Source organism: Coturnix japonica, chromosome 4 (genome assembly GCF_001577835.2).
Source record: "Coturnix japonica isolate 7356 chromosome 4, Coturnix japonica 2.1, whole genome shotgun sequence".
Lineage (NCBI taxonomy): Eukaryota > Metazoa > Chordata > Aves > Galliformes > Phasianidae > Coturnix > Coturnix japonica.
This window is the reverse complement of record NC_029519.1, coordinates 11,601,671-11,628,168: the sequence shown is the minus strand read 5'-3', so window position 1 is coordinate 11,628,168 and position 26,498 is coordinate 11,601,671. Positions and strand designations below refer to the sequence as shown.

At 43.2% G+C, this 26,498-nt stretch overlaps 1 protein-coding gene and 1 long non-coding RNA gene across 2 annotated transcripts in view; one reads left to right on the top strand and one right to left on the bottom strand.

Annotated features, from left to right (window-relative positions):
• The first annotated feature begins 4,494 nt into the window (after positions 1 to 4,494).
• On the top strand, positions 4,495 to 15,829 carry LOC107312868 (ras-like protein family member 11A-like). The gene is made up of 4 exons (XM_015860679.2): positions 4,495 to 5,233; positions 6,596 to 6,652; positions 9,074 to 9,156; positions 12,856 to 15,829. The coding sequence occupies exons 1-4, from the start codon at positions 5,089 to 5,091 to the stop codon at positions 13,321 to 13,323; spliced, it is 753 nt and encodes a 250-aa protein (XP_015716165.1). The 5' UTR covers positions 4,495 to 5,088; the 3' UTR covers positions 13,324 to 15,829.
• LOC107312869 overlaps positions 13,984 to 26,498 on the bottom strand; it is a 30,068-nt gene continuing 17,553 nt past the window's right edge. The window contains exons 3-4 of the long non-coding RNA XR_004306878.1: positions 15,856 to 18,659; positions 13,984 to 14,090 (exon numbers count right to left, since the gene is read on the bottom strand). This is a non-coding gene — a long non-coding RNA (uncharacterized LOC107312869). The remainder of the gene's footprint in view (positions 14,091 to 15,855; positions 18,660 to 26,498) is intronic.

Here is a 26,498-nt window from a genome sequence, read left to right as displayed (position 1 = left end):
AGCCCTGGCCTTGTGGGAAGCTCTTTGTGGAAGAGGTGGTTTAGTTTCCAAAACACACTTTTTCTTTTATGAGGCCAAGATGTTTCCATTCTATTTGAGTTGCTCGCCCGCCCGCAGCGATGTTCTCTTATACACACTGTACTTCCCACGTCATCTGCTACAGGATCCCAAGAGAGAGTATTTCTTAAAAATACACTAAAAGTGAAAAATGACACATGTCACTTACAGGGTTTCCATGAACGCACTGCAACGAAATTAGAGACAGGAAGTACAGAAATAGTGGGATCTGGACAACATTTAACCAAATTTAACTATATATATATAAATGATCGCCTCCCTGACATCCCGAAATAGAATCAACTGTGATTTATCGTGGATGTCACAACAGAATCTGAGGACACTTCCTTCCCCTCTGGCCTCAGGATCAGAACAGCTTCGTGCTGGGTAAAAATATGGTGCTAAAATGACAGTCGTGTCCCCAGATGACATCTTCCCGAGGGTACCAATGGATCACAAGGCCCAGTTTTTAATGCCTACACAAGGTGCAGTCCCAAAGGCTATCTCCTCATTCACATCACATTCAGTGCTGTTCCAATCTTACCTTCTAGGGAGGTGCTTTGCAGCTGCCCTTCCAGCTAGCAGGAGCTGGGAAGGGTTACTGGGAGAAACAAGGTGGTAAAAATGCTGCTTTTGTTTAGTGCACAAGCACTGCAGGGTGAGAGCTGGTCTCTGGGCCCCCAGTTTACCACAAAGAACAAAGGCAATTAGACAAAGCTGCAAAGATCAATCCGTGCTTGTTTAGAATACACTGAGCAGTGGGGGGTGCACCCACGAGCCACCAGCAGTGAGATTTATCCCAGCAGCTGCATAAGTGGCTTTTCCCCAGCACCACACTTTGCATTTCTGCTCATAAATGAGCCTGTTTCTCCAGCAGTGTTGCCATAACGTCAAAATACTGTACGAAAACAACAGAGAGACACTGGGGTGAATGTAACTGCTGCAAAAAGACTTTTAGAGGGAAGACCACTTCTGCCAGTGCTGGGCAGAAGGGGAATGAGCCTTTTTCTCAAGGTGTGGTGGTCTTAGCAAGACCATTCTAGCTCTGCTCATCTATTTCTCCCTTTGTAAAGTGTATGAGGAATAATTATATCCACTTTTGAAAGCAATTTGATGTCCCTGTATGAAAAGCACTATGGTAAACAACAGATATTTTTATTTTTAGAATACTTCATCTCTTAAAATATGTACAAGTGCCAATAGCATCAAAAACAGAAAATCTTATAAGAATCGTAGCCAAAAGCAACAGAGACCGATCAATAAATCTTTACAATTTTGGTGTGGAAACAACATAATCTCTGTGCAACATGCAAAGGCACATATCTTTGCATGGAGCAACCCAGCCAGTGGTTACTGAAACCTCCAGAATCATCCAAATGTTTTCAAAGTTGCTCTGAGTTCTGCAAACATTCTTCCTTTAATTTAAACTATTGTTTTTCCAAGAGAATTTGAATTAAAAACATGCGCTTTTTTAGCTAAATATAAGTCCATTGTACACAAACAATTACAATCTCTTTTAAAAACAATTCTCATTCTACACGCCAAGGGTTATACAATCTCGAATAGTGTGAATCCTCTGCATGGTTTCACTCAGTGAAAAGACTGTTCTGACAATCCAGAAACACAGATAAAGATCAGATTCAAATCCTCTGGCTTTTATTATATATCTTTCTTGGTTTGTTCTTCAGGATCAGAGCCTAAATGTTACCTTTGTTACCAATATGTTGCTTTTTTATTATCATTTTAAACAGCAAACAACCATTACATTTGGACAGCGATTCCTGCACATCCTGCACACAGTGGCAGCAAGCTTTGGTTAGAAGTATAAGAAGCCTGGGTTAGTGTATGAGAAAATGAGACTGAACTGTATGAGCAAAAGAACTAGAGATCGATTGGTCTTCTTCCAAGATGCACTCTAAAACTGCTCCCACATTTGTTGTAGGCAACCAGAAGCCACCACAGCTGCCAAAAGAAGCAGTTCAGCATTTCTGAATTTTCTTTCTTTCTTTCATCTCTGCCCCCACACATCTCCTCTCCAGTGTCAGCACCAGCACCTGCACTCAGCTTTTCCAGCAGCTGCTCCATGCCCATGACCATTTCAGATGCCCAGCTCTGCCCCCTTCTCACACCCCACTGTGTTGGTGAGATGCAGAGAGCTGCAGGGTGGAGCTGGGGGTGCTTGGAGCTTTTCTGTAAGCAGCAAAAAGCTGCCCTGTGTCTTGTTCCTCATTCCCCTTGAAGGTTTTGTTGGCTTTTCTTGCTGCTGTTGCACACTGGGCTGTTAATCTCAGAGAACTGCTGGCGATGACTCCAGGGTCTCCTTCCTAATTTATGAGTGCCGCATCCAAGTTCAGCATCATTTAAGCATAGTTTGTGTCAGTCTTCTCTAGATGCATTGCTTTACATTTATCTAGACTAAAGCTTCCCTGCCAGCTTTCCGTGCACTCGCTTCTTGAGAACCTTCTGGAGTTGCTCAGCACTGACACAACATTTGGTTACCCCAAAGGACATTTACTTCTGTTTCTGTCAACAGTATCTCCTCTTCTGGAGCAAGTCAGCAGATGAGTATTGTTCTAAGAATGCCTTTGCTAGTATAGAATGTTCTACACGGTACTTCTTAGCTTATCTGGCCTTTTTCCCTGCACTGAAACCCTTCTGGCCACCTAGACACTGATAGATTACCGCCATTTGTTTTCATAGGAGAGCTGTAGTGATGAATACTTTTATATTACTCACTAGCATATGCTTTTAATAGGAAATGGTAACAAGGGTTCCAAGATCATACTTAGAGACATACCATGTTAATCCTCAAATTTATAACGCATCCAGCTCAATGACACGGTTCAAAGTGCCCTGCTTATTGACCACGAGACTTGGAAATTTTCCTCTCACTTTGCCTGTTCTTACGAAACTTCTGCAAGGTTAAAGTACCCGACTGAAATTTCTTGGAGAAGATTTTTCAGTGTTTGGGTGTTTCCAAAAATCTGGAAGCTCATTTACTCCATTCACATAGGAGTCATGTCCCAGAAGACACGTGATGTGGCGACTCTCTCTCAGCACCATGATCTGCAGAGCCTTCCAGGCCTTTTGTCTCACTCCTCCTCAGCTGACTGTCATGATGGTCAAAGTAATAACCCTGAGTGCTTACACAACTCAGTGCAAATATTGCTTCAGAAGAAGTTTTTAGAGGGGAAACCGTGCCCTAGAAAAGTGACACATTCATGAATCTTCCTGATCCTGTTCTTATTTTGCTGAACTGCAGTGAACCAAAGCTGGATTTTTCTAAAGCTCTGCACCCACTTCACATGTGATATGCTTAGGTCCTCTGTGGGGCTGGCATGGGAATGGAGAGCATTTGAAAAGCTGGCACCCTGTGCTTTGAGAAGGAGTGGCAAACTAGAAAGCTGGCCCGTTTTCCCTTCCTACTGCTCATCGCCACGGCCTGGCTTCTGAAACCTGCTGGGAGAGCTCTGTGTATGCTGTGATTGAAAGCAGCTGCACAAAAGCATCTGGGCACAGAAAGCTCTTTTGGTGGCTTCAGCCTCTCCATAAGGAACCATGCCTACCCTCTGCCTGGCAGGAGCACACAGAGGGCAGGAGATATCCGTGCACCCGGGTCTCCAGGCCCTGTGGGTGGATTAGCTGCGGTGCCACTTTCCGTCAGGATCTGTTTCCCACACAGCGTGACAGAGCGCACGTCTCAGCAGTGTGCTGCAGGCACCAGGCTCGCCTCTTCCCATCGCTGTCTGAAGCCCTTTGCAGACCTCTTCTGACCAGTTTCGCAGAGACAAATGCTCAGACTATCTTTTCTGTAGTTTAATTTACATCTGTTTTATATTATGTGCAGTTTTTTTTTTCCTTTATCTGCCTCACTCCCTCCCCACCGCTCTTCGCTTTCTCTTCCCTCCCCATTATCCTTGATAACTGAGAGTTGATTGTAGCTCGTGTACGGTTACATGCTGTCATCCCTACAGACCTTGCAGCCGACAGCTGTCTCAACACTACACTAGGTTTCCCTATAGAAGTCATTCTTTCTTCACTCCCTCTGTCTGGCTCACCCCGATGAAGGATTCTGAACCCTTCCTCAGCCTTCCCATAGCTGTTGTCAGCCTAAATTCACTTTTCCATGCTTAGACACACAGCAGTGCCCCAACATGGTTTTGATCCACATTCCAATGGACCATTGCAACTGCTGCCCCATAAAAACCAGTAGATGAAATGTACCCAGGAGGATACAAATGTGAGCTTACTTGAGGTTACTTGTAAGTAACCCAGGGCAGCCTGATCTGGTGGGGGTCAACCAGCCCATGGCAGGGGTTGGAACTGAATGATCTTTAAGTTCCCCTCCAACCTGAGCTATTCTATGATTCTATGAACCCACTACTCTCTGAATTCTGTGGTGGAAAAAAAGATGTTTATTTCCCTGAAGAGAAGCGTCCCATCAGCTCCAGTACTCTGAAGGGGCCCTTCTGCAGGGCACAATAGGCCAGGGAGAACAACAGAGTGTGGATTTGGGATCAATTGAAAATGCAGAGAAACTAGACAGGCAAAATGGGATTATTCAAAGCGGAACGAGAGCAGGGTGCTGGGGTGACTGTACCACGCTGCAAACACGGCTGTGATGACTGAAAGCCAGAAGGACCAGGTTTTAGAGAGGAGCCAAGGGGAAGCACATCAAACAGGCAGCAGGGAGATAAAATGGGGAGCGGGAGCGTAGTGGGTGGATGGAGGCACACGCTGGTGCCCGGCCGGAGGAATGTCATGGCTTCACTTGTGATTGGCTGCCGAGTGGAGGAGTCAGTTTTCACGGGGGTTGATCAAAAAGTTTCCTTTTGCTTTCCAAAGTCGCTGTCTGAGCAGAGGCATCGGAAGAGGAGGCCGGTTGCTCTAACATTCCTCGGGAAAACGACTTAAATGCAATGAGAAGGCTTCTCTTCCCAGGGACACACAGCCAAGAACAGACGCAGAGAAGCTGTTTTCCTTCTCTTCTCTCCCAACTCCTACTGGAGTTGATCAGCTCTCATTTCTGGCATGCGTCTCATCTCTCAGGATACCATGTCACAGTATTCTACTAACTTTCTCTTGCTTCCCATACCAGAGTATCCGGTATTAGACTGCGTGCCCAACAAAATCATCAAGCTGGTGGTGCTGGGTGGCAGCAGCGTTGGCAAGACAGGTAAGTCCTGCTCACACCTTTTGCTTGCTGCCATGCTACCTGCAGCTTTGCAGCTCACAGCCACGGCTGTGAAAACTCTCACTACCTTTGGAGCCAAAACATTTTAAGTTGCTTTGTTTTTGTTTGGCTTGTTCTGACTCATTTATGAGGCAGGTTTGCTGCAGGTCTGTGACCAGGCAGCGTGAGGACAGGGCACAGCGTGGGGAGTTCTGTACTCACAAATGAATTTCTGTGACCCTGTGTGAATCATTTAATCTTCATGTCCACACCTCCAAAAATGGGGCTACTGATTTCTGTTCTCCTGCTGTAAATGCTGACTGCTGTGTGGACAAATAAGAGCATACAGGATGTGCCTGCCCGTGCTATTCTGCAAAGGATAGAAGAGGAAAGAAGGATAATGCAAACATTATTGCTTTGGAATAGATGATTCATGATCCATTTTTACTACATTTGGGGTTCCGTGGTGCTCAGGAAAGCATTTAGTTGTTTTAGATTTGAAGCAGCCACATTTCTGTATTATTTTTAGGTACTTTGTTGAAGGGCACAGTCAATTTCACTTAAAGGTACCAAGGAGGAGACTCAGTACATACTGTGAAAAATGTATATATTATTTGAAATGAAATAAGTCTATGAGACAGTTGCTTTCAGGATAAAACAGAGTGGTTTTGAAAATGTTAAGGAACCTGCTGAGATGAAAGCAGTAGAGGAATATAAGTCACCGTGGCCATAAAGGGGCTTTAAATGTTATCAAGAGATCACAAAAAAGGAAAATGTTCTAATCCAATAGTGCATGAAAGCACCACGGGTTAAGATGAATAAGAAGGCCGAGAGCACTGGAGCATGACCCGTGTGTGTACAGCACATGCAGTTTGTTTGCTGGATGTAATTAGATATCACTAAAGGGTTTCACGAGGAGGACTGAGGATTTCTAAGGCTGGGAAGAGCCATTTGATCCCTCAGCCACACTTCTGATATGGCACAGATGCCTTAAAAGTCAGCATTTGGATTCATTTCCATACCGTAAGGGTTTGACATGTTACTCTTCTCCTAAATTATTTTAAACCAAAGGTCAGATTGTTGCATCTGCCGTCACAACAAACAGTCCTCCACGGCTCACACCGCACAGCCTCGCTGAACGTGAGGGGTGATTTACAATACAAATTGCTAAGAACACTGCTTTAGCTATTACAGTTTGGCCCCAGTCCTTTCTTGTGAGTGCAGAGAGAAGGATTTGCAGAGTAATAAGTGAGCAATAGCAAGATTAAGTTGGTTTCATATTATACTAACTCTTCCAGTAAGATACTACATGTGTTCTGACTTTGGTTCCCATTAAAGGCCCATATTTTTTTCATTGTTTTACAGCTCTGGTTGTGCGCTTTCTCACTAAGAGATTTATTGGAGACTACGAAGCCAATGCTGGTGAGTCTGTTTTCTGCTGCAGTGCTGCAGATAGCTTGAAAAGGAATCCACTCTCTTTTGTGACTGGTGCACATTACAGGAAAGCCGAGCAGTGTTAGATGTCCATGAGGTGCATATTTTCAGTTAATAGCCTCAAGCTATGAAAGCAATAAATCAAAGCCTCATTATTCACGTTCCTGTTAGCCATTTTTTTTCCCCCCAGCTTGATGGAAAAGGATCAGAGTAAAAGGCTTGCTTGGGGATATACCTATACTAAAGTGCAGGCTCCAGGAACAACTTGTATGTTGACCAAACCACAGAGAGCCAGTGCTGCTCTCTGCAGCCTCTGGGAAGCCAGAGGAATTCCAAAGCACACAAAAGGCAATTCAGAACTTTTTCTCCCCATGTATTCCTTTTCTTTCGGTGGCTCTTTTGGCAATGGAGAATTTCAAATGGAAGTCTTCTTTCTGTAAGATAAGCAAAGGGGCCATGCAAGCTCCTACTTCATTTCTTGTTTCGTTCTGACACCTCAGGAGATGCGTTCATGTGAACTGCTTAATTCACAGCCTCTGTTCCAAGTAAGCATGGACTGTTTTAGCCAGGATTGTAGAAAGGATCACTGTGCTCATACCTACAAGCACATCCCACACGTAGGCTATCAAATATTTTTTGGGGGGGTAAAAAAGGAGGGGATAAAAAGCAGCAACACACACTGAATTGAAGACATGCGGTGAGTTCAGAATAATGAGCTAGGAACAGAGATGGCAGTACAAGACACGTTTGATCTCTGCTTGTCTGATGAAATGAAGTCTGAAAGCTCCTCTGTACAGCCCCCTCTCACTGACCCCAAGCAACCTTGATGGCTGCCTGCACTATTTCTTTCTTTTCCTTCATCTTTTCTATGGGAGACTGTACATCAAGTCAGACTTCTGAGCTTTGCAATGGATCATTGCCGAGAACCACATGCTTTTCTCATTAAGCTACCAGCCCAACAGCCAGGCTGTAGAAGAAACAAATACACCAGAAATAGGAAACAGGTGGTAGTGTATTTGTGACCATTCAAGCATGCTTTTTCTTCAACTGTGTAAGGCAGAGCACAGCCAGTGTCTGGAAGTACCAGGTCTTTTTTTCCTGCAGTGTATTACAGGGTAAGAATGATATGTTGCCTGATCTTGGTACAGTTCTTTCCCATAAACCAGCACTGTTTTTCCAGCTTAAGAGCTGATGTCGGTTGTTTTTTGTTGTTGTTGTTTTTTTAAATCTCCCCAGGAGGGTTATATTACATCACAGAGTCGGTATTAAAATATAATATGATAACATTGGATGCAGATACAGCAAACCACTATATTGAATTTCCTTATATTGTAAATACTTCTATGAGCTCAGAATATTTACCTCTGGAGTCAAAGCACTTGTTTCCTCGAACCAAACCTTACACAGGCAGTTGTCAAAGCAATGGCATTACTGTCACTAACTGGTTGTCCTGTTGGTCTGCAGTCCCTACTCTCCAGTAGATAGGATTTCTCTATGTTTGCGATGATGGACATTGTTTTAAGATGTAGAAGTGACAACTGTAGTTGGACGACACTGAAAAGTCATACACAACAGCTGTGGATATAGTATTTCTTGTACATCCATGTGACTTGCACTAAGTTCTAAAGAAAAATGATGATAACATCAATCTCTGAAGCTGTTTTTATCATAACCACGGATAGTTTGTAGGATGAAAAGATTTCTTTGTCACTTAATGTGCACTCCAGTAAAAAAGTAAAACTCAAGCCCAGAACAGTGATGCTCTTCAAAGAGCTGGGTCCACCCTAGGTCTCTTTGAGCCAGGACATGGCCTTGAGAATCATTCACTCACATTAAGCAGAATTCCAATTCAAACTGTCCAGTCTTTGGGAATTTCACCAAGCTCTCACTGCTAAAGTCACACAAATCCCAGTGAGCATCTGCATTTTCTGTATATATTCACCAGCTCCGCATCCAAACCTAAAATAGTTTCTCATAACAAAGAAATAAATAAATCCAGACAAACGCAAAAGGAATCAGTTCACTTAATTTACAGTAAGCACCTAGATAGCTTGGCTAGAGATTAAAAATATATACTGTCTACATTTTAAAAAGTTAACAATACAAATTGGAAACCCGAATGGGATTGGATTCATGTAACCGCTTTAACTGAATATTTGACTCAGTACTAAGTTCTGGATTTCCCATATGCCTTCCTGGAGATACAGGGGAAGCATTCAACTACATAACATAGAAAACCACCTGACTTAAATAAACAGCCACACACTCTCCCTAGTTCCACCCACCTTTCTATACACAGCTATGAATCAAAAGCCTCAATTTCTGGCTTTCAGTACCTTCACTTTCCCCTTATGTACTATTTCTTTGTTGTCATGGTCCCTGACTCTAATGATCTTGCTTTTCCACCAGGTGCACTGTATTCAAGAAAATTCACCATAGATGGGGAGCAGATCTCTCTACAGGTTCAGGACACTCCCTTTGTTTCACTGGAGGTAAAACATCTGCTCAGTGCATCAGTACTTTACAACACAGTTACCGTCTCTTGTTTGTTGTCAGCATGTTAATCTGTAAATAACTCAGCTTTCCAGAAGAAATACACCTGGGCTCAAACCCAAATGAAGACTTTACAGGTGCACCTTAACCCCCACCAAAATGAGCCCCTGAAGAGGTTAATTCAGGTTCCTTTAAGAATAAGTCATCAGAATTAAAACAAATCTGTGTCTTTCTGAGGGGACGGGTCTCACAGCAGGGGCTGTTTCAGCCAGAGTGCTTTTCAGTGCTTTCCTTGCTTGTTTTTTAATTTTATTCATTCCTTATTTCTCAGTTGTTAGCATTTACATATTTCCCTCTTTCTGTTGGTATTTGAGATGTTCTAGATTTAGTACCTGACCGGGAGCCAAACACAATCCAGAATTAAGATGTCTCTTTCTTGAAGAGCAGTTTTACTTGGATGATGAAAATGATGTCAGAAGAGTAGGAATGGAATTAAATTTGTTTTTTATGTGAAAGGTGAAAATCTCAGGGGAGTAATAATTCTTATTAAAAAGCTGAGATTTCACAGTAAAATTAGGCATCTTCTTGTTGCTACCAGATCTAACCTTCTGAAAAGGCTCAGAAGTCTTCCAATTATTCTAGTGGGACTACGGAGTACAAAGACCCTAAGCCAGTTTGCATAGAGCAGACATTGCAAAGAGAACCTGGTGGTGTTGGCCCAGCACTTACGGGGAATGCCCAACAAACTTAGCAAAGGGAGTCCCCTCCCTGCTTTATAAGGAGGGAGTGAAGCAGTTTAACTCCTTCTTTCACACCGGATACATGTTTATTTTCTGATTTCCCTGTTTTAATTAAAACTCTGCTTGAGAATTTAGAGACAGGCAGAGAATTTAGAGAATTCTGTAGACCAGAGCTCTACAAAATGCAGTAATGCCAACAGCTGAGGCTTCGTAGTCAGAAACTAGTTTAATGTAGTTAGGAAAGAGTTTCGTTTTCTTTGTCCCATTCAAAGGCCTGCACTATTTCAACAGTTCCCACAGACAAGCTTATCTTAGCCTGGATCTCTGCTGGCATCAAATAGTGTATCTGAAAGCGTTTTAAAGGACTGCTCTTGACCAGAACTCTCTAAGGCTGAGAATAGGTTGGACTTGCTGGTAAGATCCTTAAGAAAGACTGCTGTGTGCAGGCATTTCAGGAGGAAGTCATGTAGAATCCTCAGGGCTGCAGTCACACCGGAAATGTTCATGTTTAAGAGCGAAACAGAAGCAAAGAGATAACTGGTTTTGTTAGGCGATTCACTGCTGCTTGGCCTACACAAGGCAATTCACTGTGTGTTTCAAAATCCATTCTGGAGCAGAGATTTCCATTTAAAAAGTGGCCCATTAGCCTTTGATTTTCCCTAATAAAGCATTCCAGTGGGGATTATCCATCCATCTCACTACTGGGTGGGCCTAGCTGGAGTAACCGAGAGTTTCTGCTCATTAGGGTTCCCTTCAAATGTACACCTTCTCCAAAAGCATTTTCAAGCTTGCCAGAGCAATTAGTTCTTTTCTCCCATAAAAGGAATTTGCTGGTGAAAAGAGGCACGCAGGACGTGAAGGGTGGCTAATTATCTGCAGGTTGGACACAACCCAGACACCAACAGTGCAAATTGCCCTTCTTCCCACAGTCTGCCCCATCCTGGCTTGAGTTTGCTCTCGTTTGCCTTTGAAGCAGGGCTGCTACGAGGCTCCCTCTTCCTTCTGTATGCAGCTCTGGTTTGTTTTGTTTTGTTTTGTTTTGTTTTCTCGAAATGGGAGCACGGACAGGAGGGTGATGAGAGCATCTGTTAAGCAATTTCACTGCTAGTAAAATACGTTAAAGGTTTAGCTTTGTATTACTGTGAGCTGGCAAGAATTACTAAATGTGATGAGCCAGTGTCTGTATTGGCCACAGTGAAATAGGAAAAGGGCAGTTAGTTCGAAGCACTGCTGCTGAAAGCTGTAAGCCTACTTTATAATCTCAGCCTTCAGAAATTCTGCTTCCTCCTTCCCACAGAAGAGTCTTGACTGTAGTCCTTCTTCCAGTTGCCTGAATCAGTTTTGCTCCTTTTCCTCTTTTGCTTCCTGAACTTAGGTTTTATAATTCATGCTTAGATGTCTAAATAAAAGCAATACAGTTTGGGAGGTTGCTGAGTGCAAACAAATCCTGTTAAAACGTATGGGAATGGCAGATATGTGTTGTGTAGACAAACAGATACTGGAGCATAAGTTCTAATACTTTAAATTTCCATGACTGATAATGAACATTTTTACCACATATATTTTTTATTCTTTCTTAGGATCAACTAGGTTTCTGCCATAAAACCTCTGAACACTTTTCCAGGTGTTCTGTGCCTTTGGAATTAAACTCATACATGAACAACATAACAATTTATGAATGATGTTGAAGTATCTGAAATGTTGCCTGTGTTAGTTTAGGAAGATAAGATCTGACCTGTTACGCTGGATCTGTCCTCCCCAGCCAACCAGCTGAATTGTTTATTGTGCTAATTATGTTGATTTAAAATGCCTCCCCTATGTCTTACTGAAGTTGATGATGACTTGTTGAATGGAATTTAGCAATAATAATAACAAAAAAATAAAACAAAGCAAACCAGAAAAAAAGGGGATCTATTTGTGATGTTTGAACTCCCACTAACGAACACAGAGGAACCTCTAATTCCCTATAACTTCAACAAGGGCTGAATATGTTCAGTGCCTTGTTGGGTATGGAAAAAAATGCAAGGTTCCAGAAAGCCTGGATTATTGACAGGAATGTCTGTTCTTATCAAACCGAGCACACTGGTAATAACTGCAGCACTGATCTGCCTGTCTAGTTGGGAAATGTGCCAGCAAGGATAACAAAGAAGAGAGCTTTAGCTGAAAATAGCCTCATCTTGAAAAGTAAGCTGATCTCTTTTCAAGCTCCATGGTATTGTGGTATTGTATTCTGTTTTATACTCTCCACACTGGTGACTATTATGGCTGTTTGAGTAAGAGCTGTGTTGGGCAGAACAAATGTGTGACCAGCAATGCACTAATATAAGCCCACTGCAGCTGCACAAACGAGCAATGAGATTTCACCTCATTTTCAGTTCCAGTAATTGGTTATTTGCAACAAATTGCTTTTTCAAAGTAATTTTGCTTCTGACTGTTTGAAGAAGTGTATGGCAGTAAAAACTGCCGGGCTTCACTTAATGGAGTTAGTGAGAACGCCTGTCCATGGAGACACAGAATACAGCATACAGAATTGGAAAGAGCCATAAAACACAGCTCAGGGACTGCCATTCACTTGCAGCAGTGTGAATAGCCTGCAGAGATTTTTTTAATGCTTACCGCACCAATCACCATTTTACCCGCATCTAAAGGTCAGGCTACTGTCACTGTTGTAAGGATTCACCAGGTGAGAATACGGAATGAACTTGTCAATATCAGCACTAGGTTGTTCTCTTGTTTTCAACATGGTGGCTTTGTTCCCTGCTGCTTTAACGTGCTACTGATACAGAGCGGAACTTTCTCCTGTCTGGTGTATCCTCAGCAAACAGAGGTTTCTGCCTTGTGCTGAGCAAAAGCCGCACACCAAAACACTGCTCTGAGCAGCCAGTGCTGCTGTATAACTGCTCTGTCTGCTCCCTATTCTCAGTTTTCTAATCTCACACCTCTTGGTTTTGATGGCAGGATGACACTGACAGCATCTGCTGCCAGGAGCAGATAAACCGCTCAATCTACTGGGCAGATGGCTTCGTTTTCGTTTACTCCATCACAGAATACGAGAGCTACCGCGTCATCCGGCCCTTGTACCAGCACATCCGCAAGATTCACCCCAATGCTAACATCCCCCTGCTTCTGATTGCAAACAAAGGAGACCTCCTGCGAGCCAGGCAGGTGTCCTCCAAAGAAGGACTCCAGCTGGCCAGTGAACTGGGAGGTACTTACTATGAAGTCTCAGCGCGAGAGAACTGCGAGGGCGTGCATGAAGCCTTCCAGCAGCTTTGCCAGGAGGTCAGCAGGATGATTGGCAGCTGCAATGGAGAGAAACGAAGAGGCCTCCACCTTGTCCGACCCAAGTCTCCAAATATGCAGGACTTAAAGAGACGTTTGAAACAGGCTCTGACTTCCAAAGGGAAATCTGCCACTACGCTTTGATGTAGCTGACAAAAATTGTTATCCACACCCCTGGACAAAAGGCAAGCAAGTAAGCTGCTGTTTAAGGGAATCTCCAAAATACAGCATTTGGGCTGTGTGAGAGGTTCCTTCATTTTGTCTATATATCTTCCTTAAAAATTCCATGTTTGTTCATCAGAGAAACTCACAGAACGTTCTCCCTGGGGTAAGAATGTAGAAACTGATTTAAGGTATAGATTGTCCCAAATTATTTCTTTTCCAGAAGGAATGCAGTAAATAGTTTAGGCTTAGAATGTAGATTTTTATTAATAAAATAAATAAATCTTACTGTTAAGAGGAGTGGCTTCTCTTGGGGACAGCTGTGTTCTCAAGTGTAGGCAGTAGGCTACAGCAAGGCACCAGGAGAGTGAGCGAGCAAAGCCAAACAGATTTGCTTAGTCACAAGACTGGAAAATAAAGGCAAAAAGTAAATGATAAGCATAAATAGTGAAAAGTAATAATTTAACAAAGATAATAATTCAAAAACTGCAGTTTAGAAGGTGTTCTTAGGAACATGGGGAGAGATCTGCAAGCTTCTATAGCATCTCTTTATAGAGGTGTTTTCAAAAATATCACAGTTTATTTCAGATTATTTTTCTTTAAACACATACCATTTCTGAAAGGGACTCTGTGGGCACAGTGCCTTTTAGCATCATTCTGTAGGCAGGTTCTCAATGGTCTACTTGTCATTTTTGTGTAAGTTCCCTATGTGGCAATAAGGAACAAGTAGAGCAGGGTGGCTATAAAACCTGCAGAGAGCAAATGGGCTGTATTAACCAAGAGCAAGGATAGGATCTGAAATGATATAACCTTTTTTCTAAACATGCTAGATGTCGTGCTCAAGATGATCTTTCAAAGAAACAAAGCCTTTACATGAGGTATATTAGACTCATTACAATATTTTTTTATAATTTTTCTGCAGAAAGGATTCTATGATGACTGAAATACCTGGCTTCAGGTTTATCATTTTGTTCTTTGCCTTAAAACCAGGTTTTACTTTATGCATTGCAATGCATCCTAATCTCCAGTCTGTCAATAGAGATTTCACTGGCAGTGTCTCACTGCAGTGGTTCTCTGCATGTGCTGAGGGGTTTGAAGCTGCATCCTGTGAGCTGGCCAATTTTATGGTCGCGATAACAACAGTATGAAGCACCCATCATTATGTTCCTAATGGGAATGGAAAGAAACTGGGTTGGACCATGCAAATGTCATGGTGCAACCACCTTTTCTTTAAACACACCACCCAAGCACTTCACAGGACCATGGAATGGATTAAAACTCAATGATTTACACTGAGGAACACGGGAGGGGAAATCCTAGTTTGATGGATGTGGAGAAACACTCCCAGCTGCAGCAGTACTGAGTTAACTCAATGTTTTGCTCGTGAACAGCAAAAATACAGATTGAGTCCAATGAGTATCCATACAGCTCAGGGCTTGGAATTCTGTTTTACCTTTTGTTTGCCCCTGGACAACTCTACTCATTATTTTCTTCACCACTTGGATTTGCGTTAGCTACAGCGCACCTTCTGTTTTGTTTATTGCTCTCCACAGCCGGCATTCTGAGATGTTCTGATTAATTTAAAACTCTTCTATACACACAAAGCAACTGTGCTTTTTTTTAAATGAGCTTCAATTGGTAGTAGAGAGTGAAATAGAAAGTTGGTTCAACTAAACAGGGACTCGAGCAATATTAAGGGATTTGTACTTCAGCTTATGGTTTATTAACGGCTTGATATTCAAGCTGGGTCATCGTCCTCTTCGCATTTTGGTACGGCATTGGTTAGCATGGAGATTTCAGTCTTCCAAATTACTAACAGCATAGTTCAAATAGCAAATCTTTAACATGAAAATGAGCAAAGAGATTGTGAGAGACAAGCGAGCTGAACATTGTTTGCATCAGAATAGTGATCACCAGTTTTGAAAAGCAACTACATATCTTACCATTATGGTACTGCATAGCTGGGGCTAAATTTACTGAAGACAGCTTGATGCAATTTGTTTTCATAAAAGCCTAAGGGAATTAGGTCCTCTATCTTATTAAATTTGCTTGTAACTTGCTCTTTCAGTCCTTATCCTTTATTTGGGAAGAAAGTTCAACACGTTTCAAAACTGTCAATGTTTTCTTTTCAGTAGCAACTAATAAAATCAGACAAGGCCTCTCCTGAGTAGTATATAAAATGTACATCTCACATCTTTAAATGTTCTTTGTTTATAGTAGGCTAAAAATATTTTTTTTCCTAATACTCTGCTTTGGAAGTATATGCAAGTACCTCAGTCTATGCACTCCTACATATATATTCCCACATTCCCGTGGCACTGGTGGGGGAAAAAAAAAAACATCCATGTTTTAGCTAAGGCAAAAAAATGTTGAAATACTTAAGTCTTCTCCTAAATTCTAACGTGGCTAGCATTTATTCTGCCACAGAAATTGGAGTATAGCATTTCCTTCATTCATTAACCAGCAATACAAACCTGGTGGTAGCTTTGGTTCTGGTTTTAAGCCCGGACTTACCATCTACAGGGGATGATTGAGCTCAGCATTTTTGTTCACAGCATAGTACTGAAGCACTGGAGCACGCTGCTGTGCCATTTTTGCTCAGCAAGGAGGAAAGAGAGCAGTAGCATGAAAAGCATAAAGAGAACAATACAAAATTCAGTGCCTAAAAATGACCACATAAAATATCAAAGATTAGCCACACAGAAGCCTATTCTGAATCTCTTCAATCTTCCAAAGGGAAAAAATGTATTCTACTGGAGCTTTGAAATGAAACTTCTAGAGAGAAGATACTTGACATAAAGTCAAGGGAGAACAGGAAAAAGCAATTTGAGGGAAATGGCGGGGTTTGTGGTTTTGGCTGGAAGTAGGGGGTGGGGTTTGGAGAGATTCTGGTTATCAAATCAAATTCTCAGTTATTCTGCTTAAATCCAAATCAACTCTGTTGGAAGCAATGTACTACAGAATTAACTTTTTTTTCCCCACTCCCCATATCCCTCTTAATTTTCCTGAATGATTGAAACCTTGTGCACCATCTGGTTTCCAAGACGCCTTGCAGCTGGGTTCACTTGGGCACAAAGCAGTTGAGTGATCTGCCCCAAGGTTACACAGCTGCGCCGAAGCGCTTCCGCTGAGCTCAAAACCGGTGTCCTTTGTAACATCCACTCCAAGCACTTCCCAACAGCTACCAGGCTGTACTGCCTCCCTCAGGGATGCACAAAGCACTGTGAGTAGAGTGTAACTAAAAGTTGGAAAAAGTCACTTGAATGACAAACTGCGCTAGGAACGCACTAAGCGAAGTGTTTCTGATATCCTGAGCATTGTAGACTGGCTTGTGAGTCACAGAAGATATTAGAAAAAGATAATTCAAAAGATAATTTAAAAGGAAAGCCAGTCCCCTTCTGACTTGCTTGGTAAGGATACTTACATGACAGTTGTCTGTATTTTCAGTAGAGATAGCTTAAATCTTAACATCTGAATTCAGGTTCCTCGGGTTGTTGTGATCCCAGTATTACATTTGAAAAGTAGGAGGAAAATGGAAAATTCAGATCTCAGTTTCAAGAAATGGCTCAGACAGAAGTGCTGGTACCCTGGGTGCCCGCATTGCATAGGCGCTGTGCCAGGTGTTCAGCTGAAGGAGCACTTTCCTGTGGCAAGGAAGGAAATGTTGTACCAGAGGACCATTGTCTAATTGTTTCACATGGCAAACTGGAAGACCACCACCTCGTTGTGACGGTGGGGTTTCCCTGTGCCAAGCTGAAAGGCTTTGGGTCAAATCACCCTGAAGTCTGCAGAGGCAGTGCATGACCCCAGGGTGGCAGAATATGATGATATATTGGCCAGTCTTGAGTTGTTCATGTATTTTCCAAGACTTCTTATGAGCTGACGTTGTCTCTTTTGGGACTAGCATAGGAAGGGCATGCAATTAAGTTAAAAAGGTCCCTAGACCCATTCTAAAATCCTCAAAAGCAGAGACAATGGTCCTAGAAAATGCTGTCCCATCGATCACCTCTGGAGACAAAGCAGGACTCCTCCTCAGATACTTTCTCACCCTCCTCCTGCTGGCTCTCCCTTCCTTGTCCCACTCCGTTCGCACCTCTGTGCTGGTTTAGTTTGGCAAGGAATACCTCTGCAATCACTCTTCCTTTGGCTTAAAAGAATAATTTTGGTGTTTAGCGTATGATATATTTCCAAATATTTTAACTCCAGATATGGTTTATATCAAAACAAGAGTGCCTGCTTAGCCTTTTGAACTTCTTTAACTAAATCATTTTAAATCACGCTTAAATCAAGTCAGAAGAGCTCTGCATTTAGATGAACTTTTGAATTCATGCCATTTCTCCCCAGATGCTCTCACTGGCTTCGCTCAGTATCTTCCTCCCCTGTAAGCTCATCTGTGCTGCTTAGTCACTGCTTACTTAAACCTGTTTAATTCATGTAAAGTTTTGCTGCGCTTTTCTGAAATCTCTCCAGTTTAATCAAGCAAGTTCTGTTCTCTAGGCAGCTGTGTGAGCTGCAGATGAGCTCAGAACAGCTGGTGACTTTCTGCTCTGTCAGATTTTTGCCCATTATTGAAGATTTTGGAATAAGCAGGAGCACGGAGGGAGATTCATCAAACCAACTTTGGGTTTCCTTTTGCTTGTCAGCTTCCTTTGGTGGCAATAATTCTATCCATCACAAGATGGACCAGGTTTATCCAAAATGACAGTGTTTCAGTTTGATTCCTAGAGAGGGAAAGATGCCGAATATGAAGCAAATAGATGAGTTGATAGGCTCTGTAATCATTGTGATCTGAATGAATCGGATCTCACCAGTCCTCCTTTGCTTAGAAGATACATTTCTTAGATTTTCCATTTTATCCAAATGGGTTTCAAGACACAGCCTCTGGATCTCATCACACAGATACTTACTGTCTCCTCTGCAGCAGGTCAAGGGGAAGCTGCACATTTTCTAAATGCAGTGGATGAAAGAATGTATGTCTTGTTCTGTTATTATGGATGATTGTGGAGACTGTTCCTAAGGACAATGTTTTTCTTCTTCTTTCCAGGCAAAAATGCAGAATGCTAGCAAAGAGTAACTGGTCGTTTTGAAAAGCTGTTAGCTGTGTTTGCTGAACCGGGAGACAAACTACTTCCTCTGCTGGTTAAAAAACCCACCAGATAAGTGGGGGTTGGGATTTTTAAGATGCAGCCTTTGAACTCTTGCAGAGAGTTGAATTATGTCACTTCTTGATGGGGATCCAGGTTTCCACTTGCTTGCAGGAGACTTCACTTTTCACACTGTGCTCTGCACTGTATTTCACTTCAAAACTCAGTATTATCCTGATGATAAAAAAGAGAAATGTCTTTGGAGTATCATGCTGAAGTGCAACAGCCCATTATCTCAACTCCCTATTTTTGATGAAAACCAAGGATGTCTAGGCTGCTTTTACAGTTGTTGGGGACTGGAGCTCATACTCCAAAGGCAAATGTGTTTATCATTTCAGATGAGCAAGACTTGTTATTTAACTAATGGAACAAGGTATTCTGTCACACACTTCAGACATTCTGTGACTGTCAGTAAAGAGCAGCAGGATGCGGAAGTGAGAGGGAGGCATAAAACCTCCAGACTACACTCCTGAGATTTCTTGTTAGAAAGAAGCAAACTTTCCCTTAAGCACTGAGAAAGGTTAAGAGCTGGTGGTAGCGCTGAATATAAGGAAAGCAGCAGCAGCAATTCTGGCTAAACAACCCAAGCTCCATTCCCTTGGCTTGGAAACATGGAGGGCATCAACTTCTTCATTGAGAACCTCCAAAGTTTATAAAAAGAGTTCACTGAGAAAGCACTGGTTCTCTGAGAAGGAACCAAAATGTTTCTGTGAACTACACATCTTGAGGTGGTCAGCTGAAACAGAGAACCAGAACCCAGGCCTTGGAGAGCTGTCAGCATTTCCCATCAGCATCAGTTCAGAGCAGTGGTGAAAAGCCCATGTCTTCATCACATTCCAGCCCCCACGGTTAATTAAGACCCGTGTCAAAATCACTTCTAAAGGTCTACAGCAGTATTGCCGGTCTCAGTGTAGGTCTGGGACAGTTCCAGCAGTGAATGGAAGGTTTGAGCTGCCATTCCTCTCCCCCTTTAACCACAAGGACCACCTGTGTAGCCGATTCCAAGAGCTAAGACTGAACTCCATATATCTGATCAGTGTTGATCAGCCTGTGCTGGAGCTCAGTAACTGGCTCTCAGAAGAATCATCATCTGCCAAAGAAGCAGCTTTTAAAACCCAAAATACATATTTGTGTCAGAACTGTGAAGTGATACATTCTATCACATTCTATCATGCTATCATGCTAAGCACTATTTATTGGGCTGCTTTGATGAAAGCAAGAAGTTTTGTTTCTAAATTCTGAGTTGTAATCATTAAGATTATTCATTTTTATCTGTTTTCATACACTTAGTTTTAGCCATTTGCACTCGTGAACCTCACACTAGGGAATGAGCCAAAGGAAATGGAGCGAAAGGTTTCTCCCTTATACATTTGACAGTGCACATCTTCCCCATGCTGTGAATATGTCTCAGTGCTGGAAGAACTGAGAACCACAGACAGGGCTGAGGAAGGGACCATGCGAAGCCCAGGTAGCCCGCAGCCCTAATCCCACAGCAGCCAGTGAGAACCACTGGCCAGGCAGGCACACATCTAAAAAGCAGAGCAGTGTTCAGCACCTACTGGCACACAGTTTGCAACGAACTTCAAATCAGGATAAAAGCAGTGGGTTGTTGAAGGGTTAAACATTTCCTGCCTTTAATCTGGAATCACGTAATGTGGAATGAATGTTTCAGCTCAAAATGTTTCCTCGCTCTGGCAGTGTCATGGTGGGAGGTCAAAGTGTGGGGGAAACAGAAAGAAAAAAGAGGGTGCATGGTGTGGGGAGCCAGGGAAGCACACACACCCAGCAGTGAGCACGATGGGTTCTGTAGCAGCATCAGCCCAGCTGGGCTGGCTGTGGTGCAGCCATGGGCAAAGTGTGGGACGTTAGGGACTTCCTGCTCCAGCTGCCTCTGCTTCTCCCATGTGTGCGTGCTTCTGCTCTGGGCACAGTTCCCACGCTACATTGCAAAATATGCCTTAAGTTTCTCACAGTATCTCTGCCCAGACACAAACTGCAACTTCGGCCCTTCCTGCGGCCGGAGGTGGCCCTCCTCTGCGGCAATGCCTGCTGTAGTTACGTTTCCTGACAATGGAGGTCTTTTCCTGTGCGACCAGAACTGGTCTGTTCACCAAAGGGCTTTATCCAGGGCAGCGAACTTCAGTTTAAAATCCAGCCAAATTTCAGACTACCGCAATTTAGCAGAGCAGCCTGATCTCAGATGGAGTGTTACCCAGAGCAGCACCAGCCTTGTGCATCTCACCTGCACACCTTCCTGCCAGCACAAGGCAGTCAGTAGTTTATGACTGTCAGTCCTGTTAAAAACCATTCCTACAGATCAGTGTATCTCACATTCAGCAGTTTTCCCTGCGGTTTCCACCTCCTCTGTTGCAGGCAAAACAATTTCCACGTGGTGAATTCTTACTTATTTAATTTCTTACCAATTAGCTTTAACAGCTTATCACTGATCCAGGGCCCGAGGAAAGAAAGAAAGAAAAAAAAAAAAAAAAGAAACCATAAACAATTACACAAACACTTAAGCAGTCACCTTTCTGCCCTCTTCCCCTTAAGCCAAACACAGCAGTCGTGACCTCCCTGCTCTCACCCTGGGTTACCCCCAGCCTGTCCCATTTCTTGTTGCAGGGTGGTATGGAGACACTGCATGGGTTTCAGAGCTGCTGTGACATGTCACTGCCATCCCCTGCCTGGTTTCCCCTGCAGCTCCCAGCTCCCAGACCTGCTCTCAAACAGCCACAGCAAACCCTACAGGTTAAATAAAAATGGGAGCTGCCTCCCCATGCAAACGATGGCTGAAGCACAGGGAGATTCGGGAGATCTGCCTGCTGCTGAGAATATTAAATTGTCCATCTTCCCACCGAACGATAACAAATGTCTGAAGGGAATCATCTGACAAGTCCTCTTGCTCAACACCACTCACCCCAAAGCTGCACGAGAAAAACAAACTCCTTTCACAGCAGGAAATCCTCAGGCCAGTTTGTCAGCAGGATTTAGAAACATTTCAATAACAGAGCTACTGACATTAGGTTTTGACTGAATGATACAGCCAGGAAGCAGTAAGTGCACATTTCTGATGGGTACCAGGTAGAGTTATCCACCCTATTTCTGTTGGGCATGTGTGGGTTGTAGTGCTTTCAGAATAAAGATTCAGGCTCTTCCAACAATCCTAGCTCAAGCATTAGGTCTTCTGAAGTGTTCTACATTAAAACAATTTATTTTGACATAGGAGAAGGTCCAACTGAAGCCCACAGCCCTGAACATTTTATTTCTAAAATGAGCCACCTGAAAATTCCCTACATCAGCTCCATCACTTGTTCAGTCTTCAAACTGAACTCAAAGATCCAAGGGACGTAAGGGACCAAAACCACTGCTGGATGTTGTTCAGCTTGTCCCACCCTTATGTACTGGTTCCTATGCAATTAGAACAAGTATTTCTTTCCTTCGTAGGGTGTTTCAAGATGTATTGATCAAAACTTCTGTGTGTAAGCAAGGTGTCATGCTGTTCAGAATATTATCTTGCGTGGAGAAGAGCTGATGGTTTGTTATTAATAGAGCAGGAAGTGAGGATTAAACTTTGCTCTCTAATCACAAACAAAAGCTACAAGAGCTGTGCAGCTTCTGGGTAAACCTAGGAATGAACAACTATTCCTAAGGAAAGAGTATCCCAGAGAAACCCAGACTGATGTCTCACAGGGAGCTGAATGAGAACAAGGTCAAGCTTGGCAGCCTGCCTCCTCTTCACCTTGTGAATACTCTCCAAGGGATGGGGCTGGAACGCAACTGTTTTGACGCAGGGTTTCCTGTTGCAAATGCTCTGTGCAGGCTCCACATCAAGCAGCTGGGATTTTTTTTTTTACATGCCTCAGCCATATTTTCAAGTGGTGTAAACTGCCATAGCACCATGGAGCCCTGCAGAACAACAGAAATTGGGCTGTTGGTTTTTATGAGCTGAAGATCCAATCCAGGCTAAAAATCACCCACAGCAAAATACGTTTTCAAGGCTAGAGAGGCAGTTTCACGTCTGCAGCCAAAGCTGAATTTACCTCTGCAAGCACAGGAAGAGTTTGCAGAGGTAGTCTTTGTGCCTACTGGTTGTCTCCATTAAGCCCAATGGAAGATGTTTTGAGAGTTGAGTAAACGCTTAAATAAAATCTCTAAATATTCAGTGTTCCTCTGATTTGCTTTAAACTCCTTGGGCATATTTTGTGTTCCTTAGTCTGGTGAGATTCTCACACAAAAGCTCCTGGCGACAGGGACTGATGTTGCTGGGGTATCAGTTACCCTGTTGGGCAGCATCACATGGCTGTCTGGTGGGGTATAGGACTACTTGCATAAAACAAATACAATATCACAGCAACAAACAGATTATGTGAGCTATGAGCCAGAAATGTGCCCTCACAGCCCAGCAAGCCAACTGTAATCTGGGCTACGTCAACAGAATTGTGGCCAGCAAGGTAAGAGAGAGGAACCTGCCCCTCTGTTCTGCACTGAGACATCACCTGGAGTGCTACATTCAGAGGTGCTCTGAACGTCCTCAGTAAAGGAGACATGGAGCTGTTGGAGCACATCCAGAGAAGGGCCACAAAAATTATCCAAGGAATGGAACACCTCCCTGTGAGGACAGGCAGACAGCTGAGGCTGTGCAGTATGGAAAAGGGAAGGCTCTGAGAGACTTGAGAGTGTCTTTTCACTATCTAAAGGGGCAGTTGTAAGAAAGAAGGGGGCAAACTATTGAGCAGGACTTGTTGTTGTAGGACAAGAGGAAATAATTCCAAAGTAATAGAGGAGAGATTTAGACTGGATATAAGGAAGACATTTTTTACAATCAGTGCAGTGAGGCATTGGCACAGGTTGCCCACAGAGGTGGTGGTGCCCCATCTCTGGAGACACTCAAGGCCAGGCTGGATGGAGCTTTGAGCACCTGATGGAGCTGAAGGTGACCCTGCTCACTGCAGGGGGGTTGGACCAGATGGCCTTTAAAGGTCCCTTCCAACTCAAATGATTATATTATTTGATGTTTCTATGTATAGATTTACCACTACCTTCTAGCACAGTTGAGAAGCCAGCCTGGTACATCCAGACAGCAAGCAATTGCCTTCACAACCAGGCCCAGACCTGAATGCAGAATAGCTGTTAGAACAAAGTTCCATTCCAACTAACAATCCCTTCTTAGCTGCAAAAACTTTTGCCCCGTGCTAGCACAGCCCTGTTGCTTCCAGTTTTGGGGCTGGTTTGGTTGGCATTAATTGAGGATGTGCTGCCCCACTCAATTGTGTGATACGGACATGCCCTCAGAGTTCAGCAGCTGGGTATTTGTTCTGGAAATGCTTGTGTGCTCACCCGCTCAGCACAGAAACAATGTGATGTGCTGCTTTTTTTTTTTTTTTTTTTTTTTTTTTTTTTCCCTAAGTAGTAACAATTAACAAAGCACAACCCGTATAATCACACAGCACTGCTCAACATCATTGGAGAAGCACGCAGCAAAAGAATTACCTCCCCACTGCTTCTGAATAGCACACACACACACACACAAAAAAAAGTAAATAATCTTACCACAAGTATTCAGTGAGCGAAAAGAGAGCCAAAATTCATCAGCAATGTCATCTCCCTGCCTTAAACATTCAAACAGTGCTTAATTAATGCCTTACAGTATGAGTAGCCTTTACAGTTGCTGGGCACTCGGTGCGCTGTGGGTTGGGATGTGGCAGACACGGCGCTCCATAAACATCCCACTCAGCAGAGCCCGCTCAGCCCATGGGACATCCCGCTGGGAATCCAGGTCTAGGAGAGTGTGAGCGCATAAAAATAAACAGGACTCTCATCCACTTATTTAACAGGGCATGAAAGCAATTAAAGAGATACTGAGGAAACCAGTCATGGAAAATGTAGGTCACACTATTTAAATTCAGCTTCATGATTAAACTCCTTCTTCAGTACGTTTCCCGCTCCATGTTGTTTCTAATGAAGATAGCAGGGATATAAGCACCAGGATCCTTCTTCTCACTATCAGTTTACCTTCCAACATTCTGCTGAGTCCAGACATACCAATAAAGACATCACTGCATCATCACTGTTGCAATGGATCAGCTTGATGCATGTTTTGCCCTGTTGCATGCTTTGCCTTGGATTTTAGCTACCTGTATTGATCTTGACACTAAGAGAAAAATGAAAGTCCCCTGAACATTGCCTCATGCTATAGCTCTGCTTCCCAGATAACTGATGGTTCACTGGCCCACAGAACCGCATCGCCTTCATCACATTTTGTCTTGAAAATCCTTGGCAGGTGCATGACAACCTGCAAACAGTTTTTTATAGCTGACAGCAGTCTAGAGTCTGAAAGGTTCAGGAATTGTCTAGGCTGGATAAGCTCTTAAAGGAAGCATAACAAGTTATCTCACACCTGCTAGCATGTAACATCACCTACTGTTACTCTCAGTTGTTTATTTTTGGCTTATTTCTTTAGTATCTTCTCTATGGACTCAGTATATACTCAGTGGCGGCAGTTATGTGCCACTGACAGCTGGGTTTTATATGGCGCCTTGTACCATTTTTAAGTGACAGAAAGGCTGTGTGTGTGGAGCGTTACCCTTTAGACCAGAGTGTAGGGCCACAATTTTCCACTACTAAGGTGCCAAACTATGCACTTGATCTGCCACCACTCAGGCATCCCAATATGCATCTGGGGCTTTAATGAAGGAGGATGGCTGCTCACCAGTTGTCCATGGACATACAAACAATTGATCAAGGTTATATGGACACCAACACAGAATCTGGTGAAGTTCTGTCTGGGGAACTAGGAGCTAAATCACAGAAAACAACATGTGGTATCAGGATTTCACTGTAGGGAGAAGACTATTTAAAACAGAAATAGTAACAGAATGGCCTGAAAAACATTGGGCTGACCTATCCAAATATTTGAATTTCTGAAGAATCAGACATGGAATGAATTCTGTTAAACCTTTCCATGACTGACCCTGGCACAAACCATCAGAGCAAGTGAGTTAAACTTGCTGGTGATGTGCAGCTGGTGGGCACCATCCATACACAGGAGGATCAGGCTGCCCTACAAGAAGAATGGTGTTCCCCTGGGGAACTGAAATACAGTCATAGGATGCAGAGCAGCACCTAGGGACTGAGAACACATATTTCTCTTCTCACCAGTCGGAAGCAACACAGAATGAGAAAGGTGTTACTGTAGTGAGTATGAATATCAGTGTGTTGCACCTCTGAAACAAGAAGTGTAACCTGAGGATACTAAATAAAATAATTACTGCAAAGGCAGAGACCGTGAGTGGTGATGTACATGGGCTGCCTGAGACCTTTCCCTGAGCACTGCTCGCAGCTCTGATGGCTCCTATATCTAATAGAACAGGTGCAGGCAGAGGGATTACTGAGCACAGCAAGGCCTGTTGTATGAGAGCAGGCTGAAGCCATGCTTATATTTTTGTATCCCAGACCTCCAAAGATCCCAGAGCAGACTCTGAATGTGTTTTTATGTCCATGTGGCATTGCATATTGCATTCGGACCTATTGGCTCAGATGTGGTTGGACATTGGTGGCAGGGTTGCAGACAGAGTTCCTGTGCCCCCTGGAGCCTTCCTCATCTTGTTCTTGCGCTTTTCTCCATTGTGCTGACAAAAACATTTCTGTGGTCACCTGGGAACAGAATCAGAAAATGGATCCACCCTATCAATGACAAAGAGGTTCTTTTTCAAGATCACATCTCCAGCCAGCTAAATGCCTCTGGACTTCTTTGAAATTTGAGATTTACTCAGCAAATGGTAACTGGAGAATCTTAGGAAAATTGCTTATGCATTGTGCAGATGGCTTACATAAAGGTTCATACTTGGGCATGCAAAAAGCACCCCAAAAATGGACACAAATACATCCATCAGAGTGGTGAAGAAAAATTCCTCATCTGAAGAACAACATTCAGCAGGAGTCAATGCAGAAAGTGGATGAGAATTAGCAGCTGCAGCATGGAATTAGCAGCTGGTTTCTAACCGTTGGAACAAG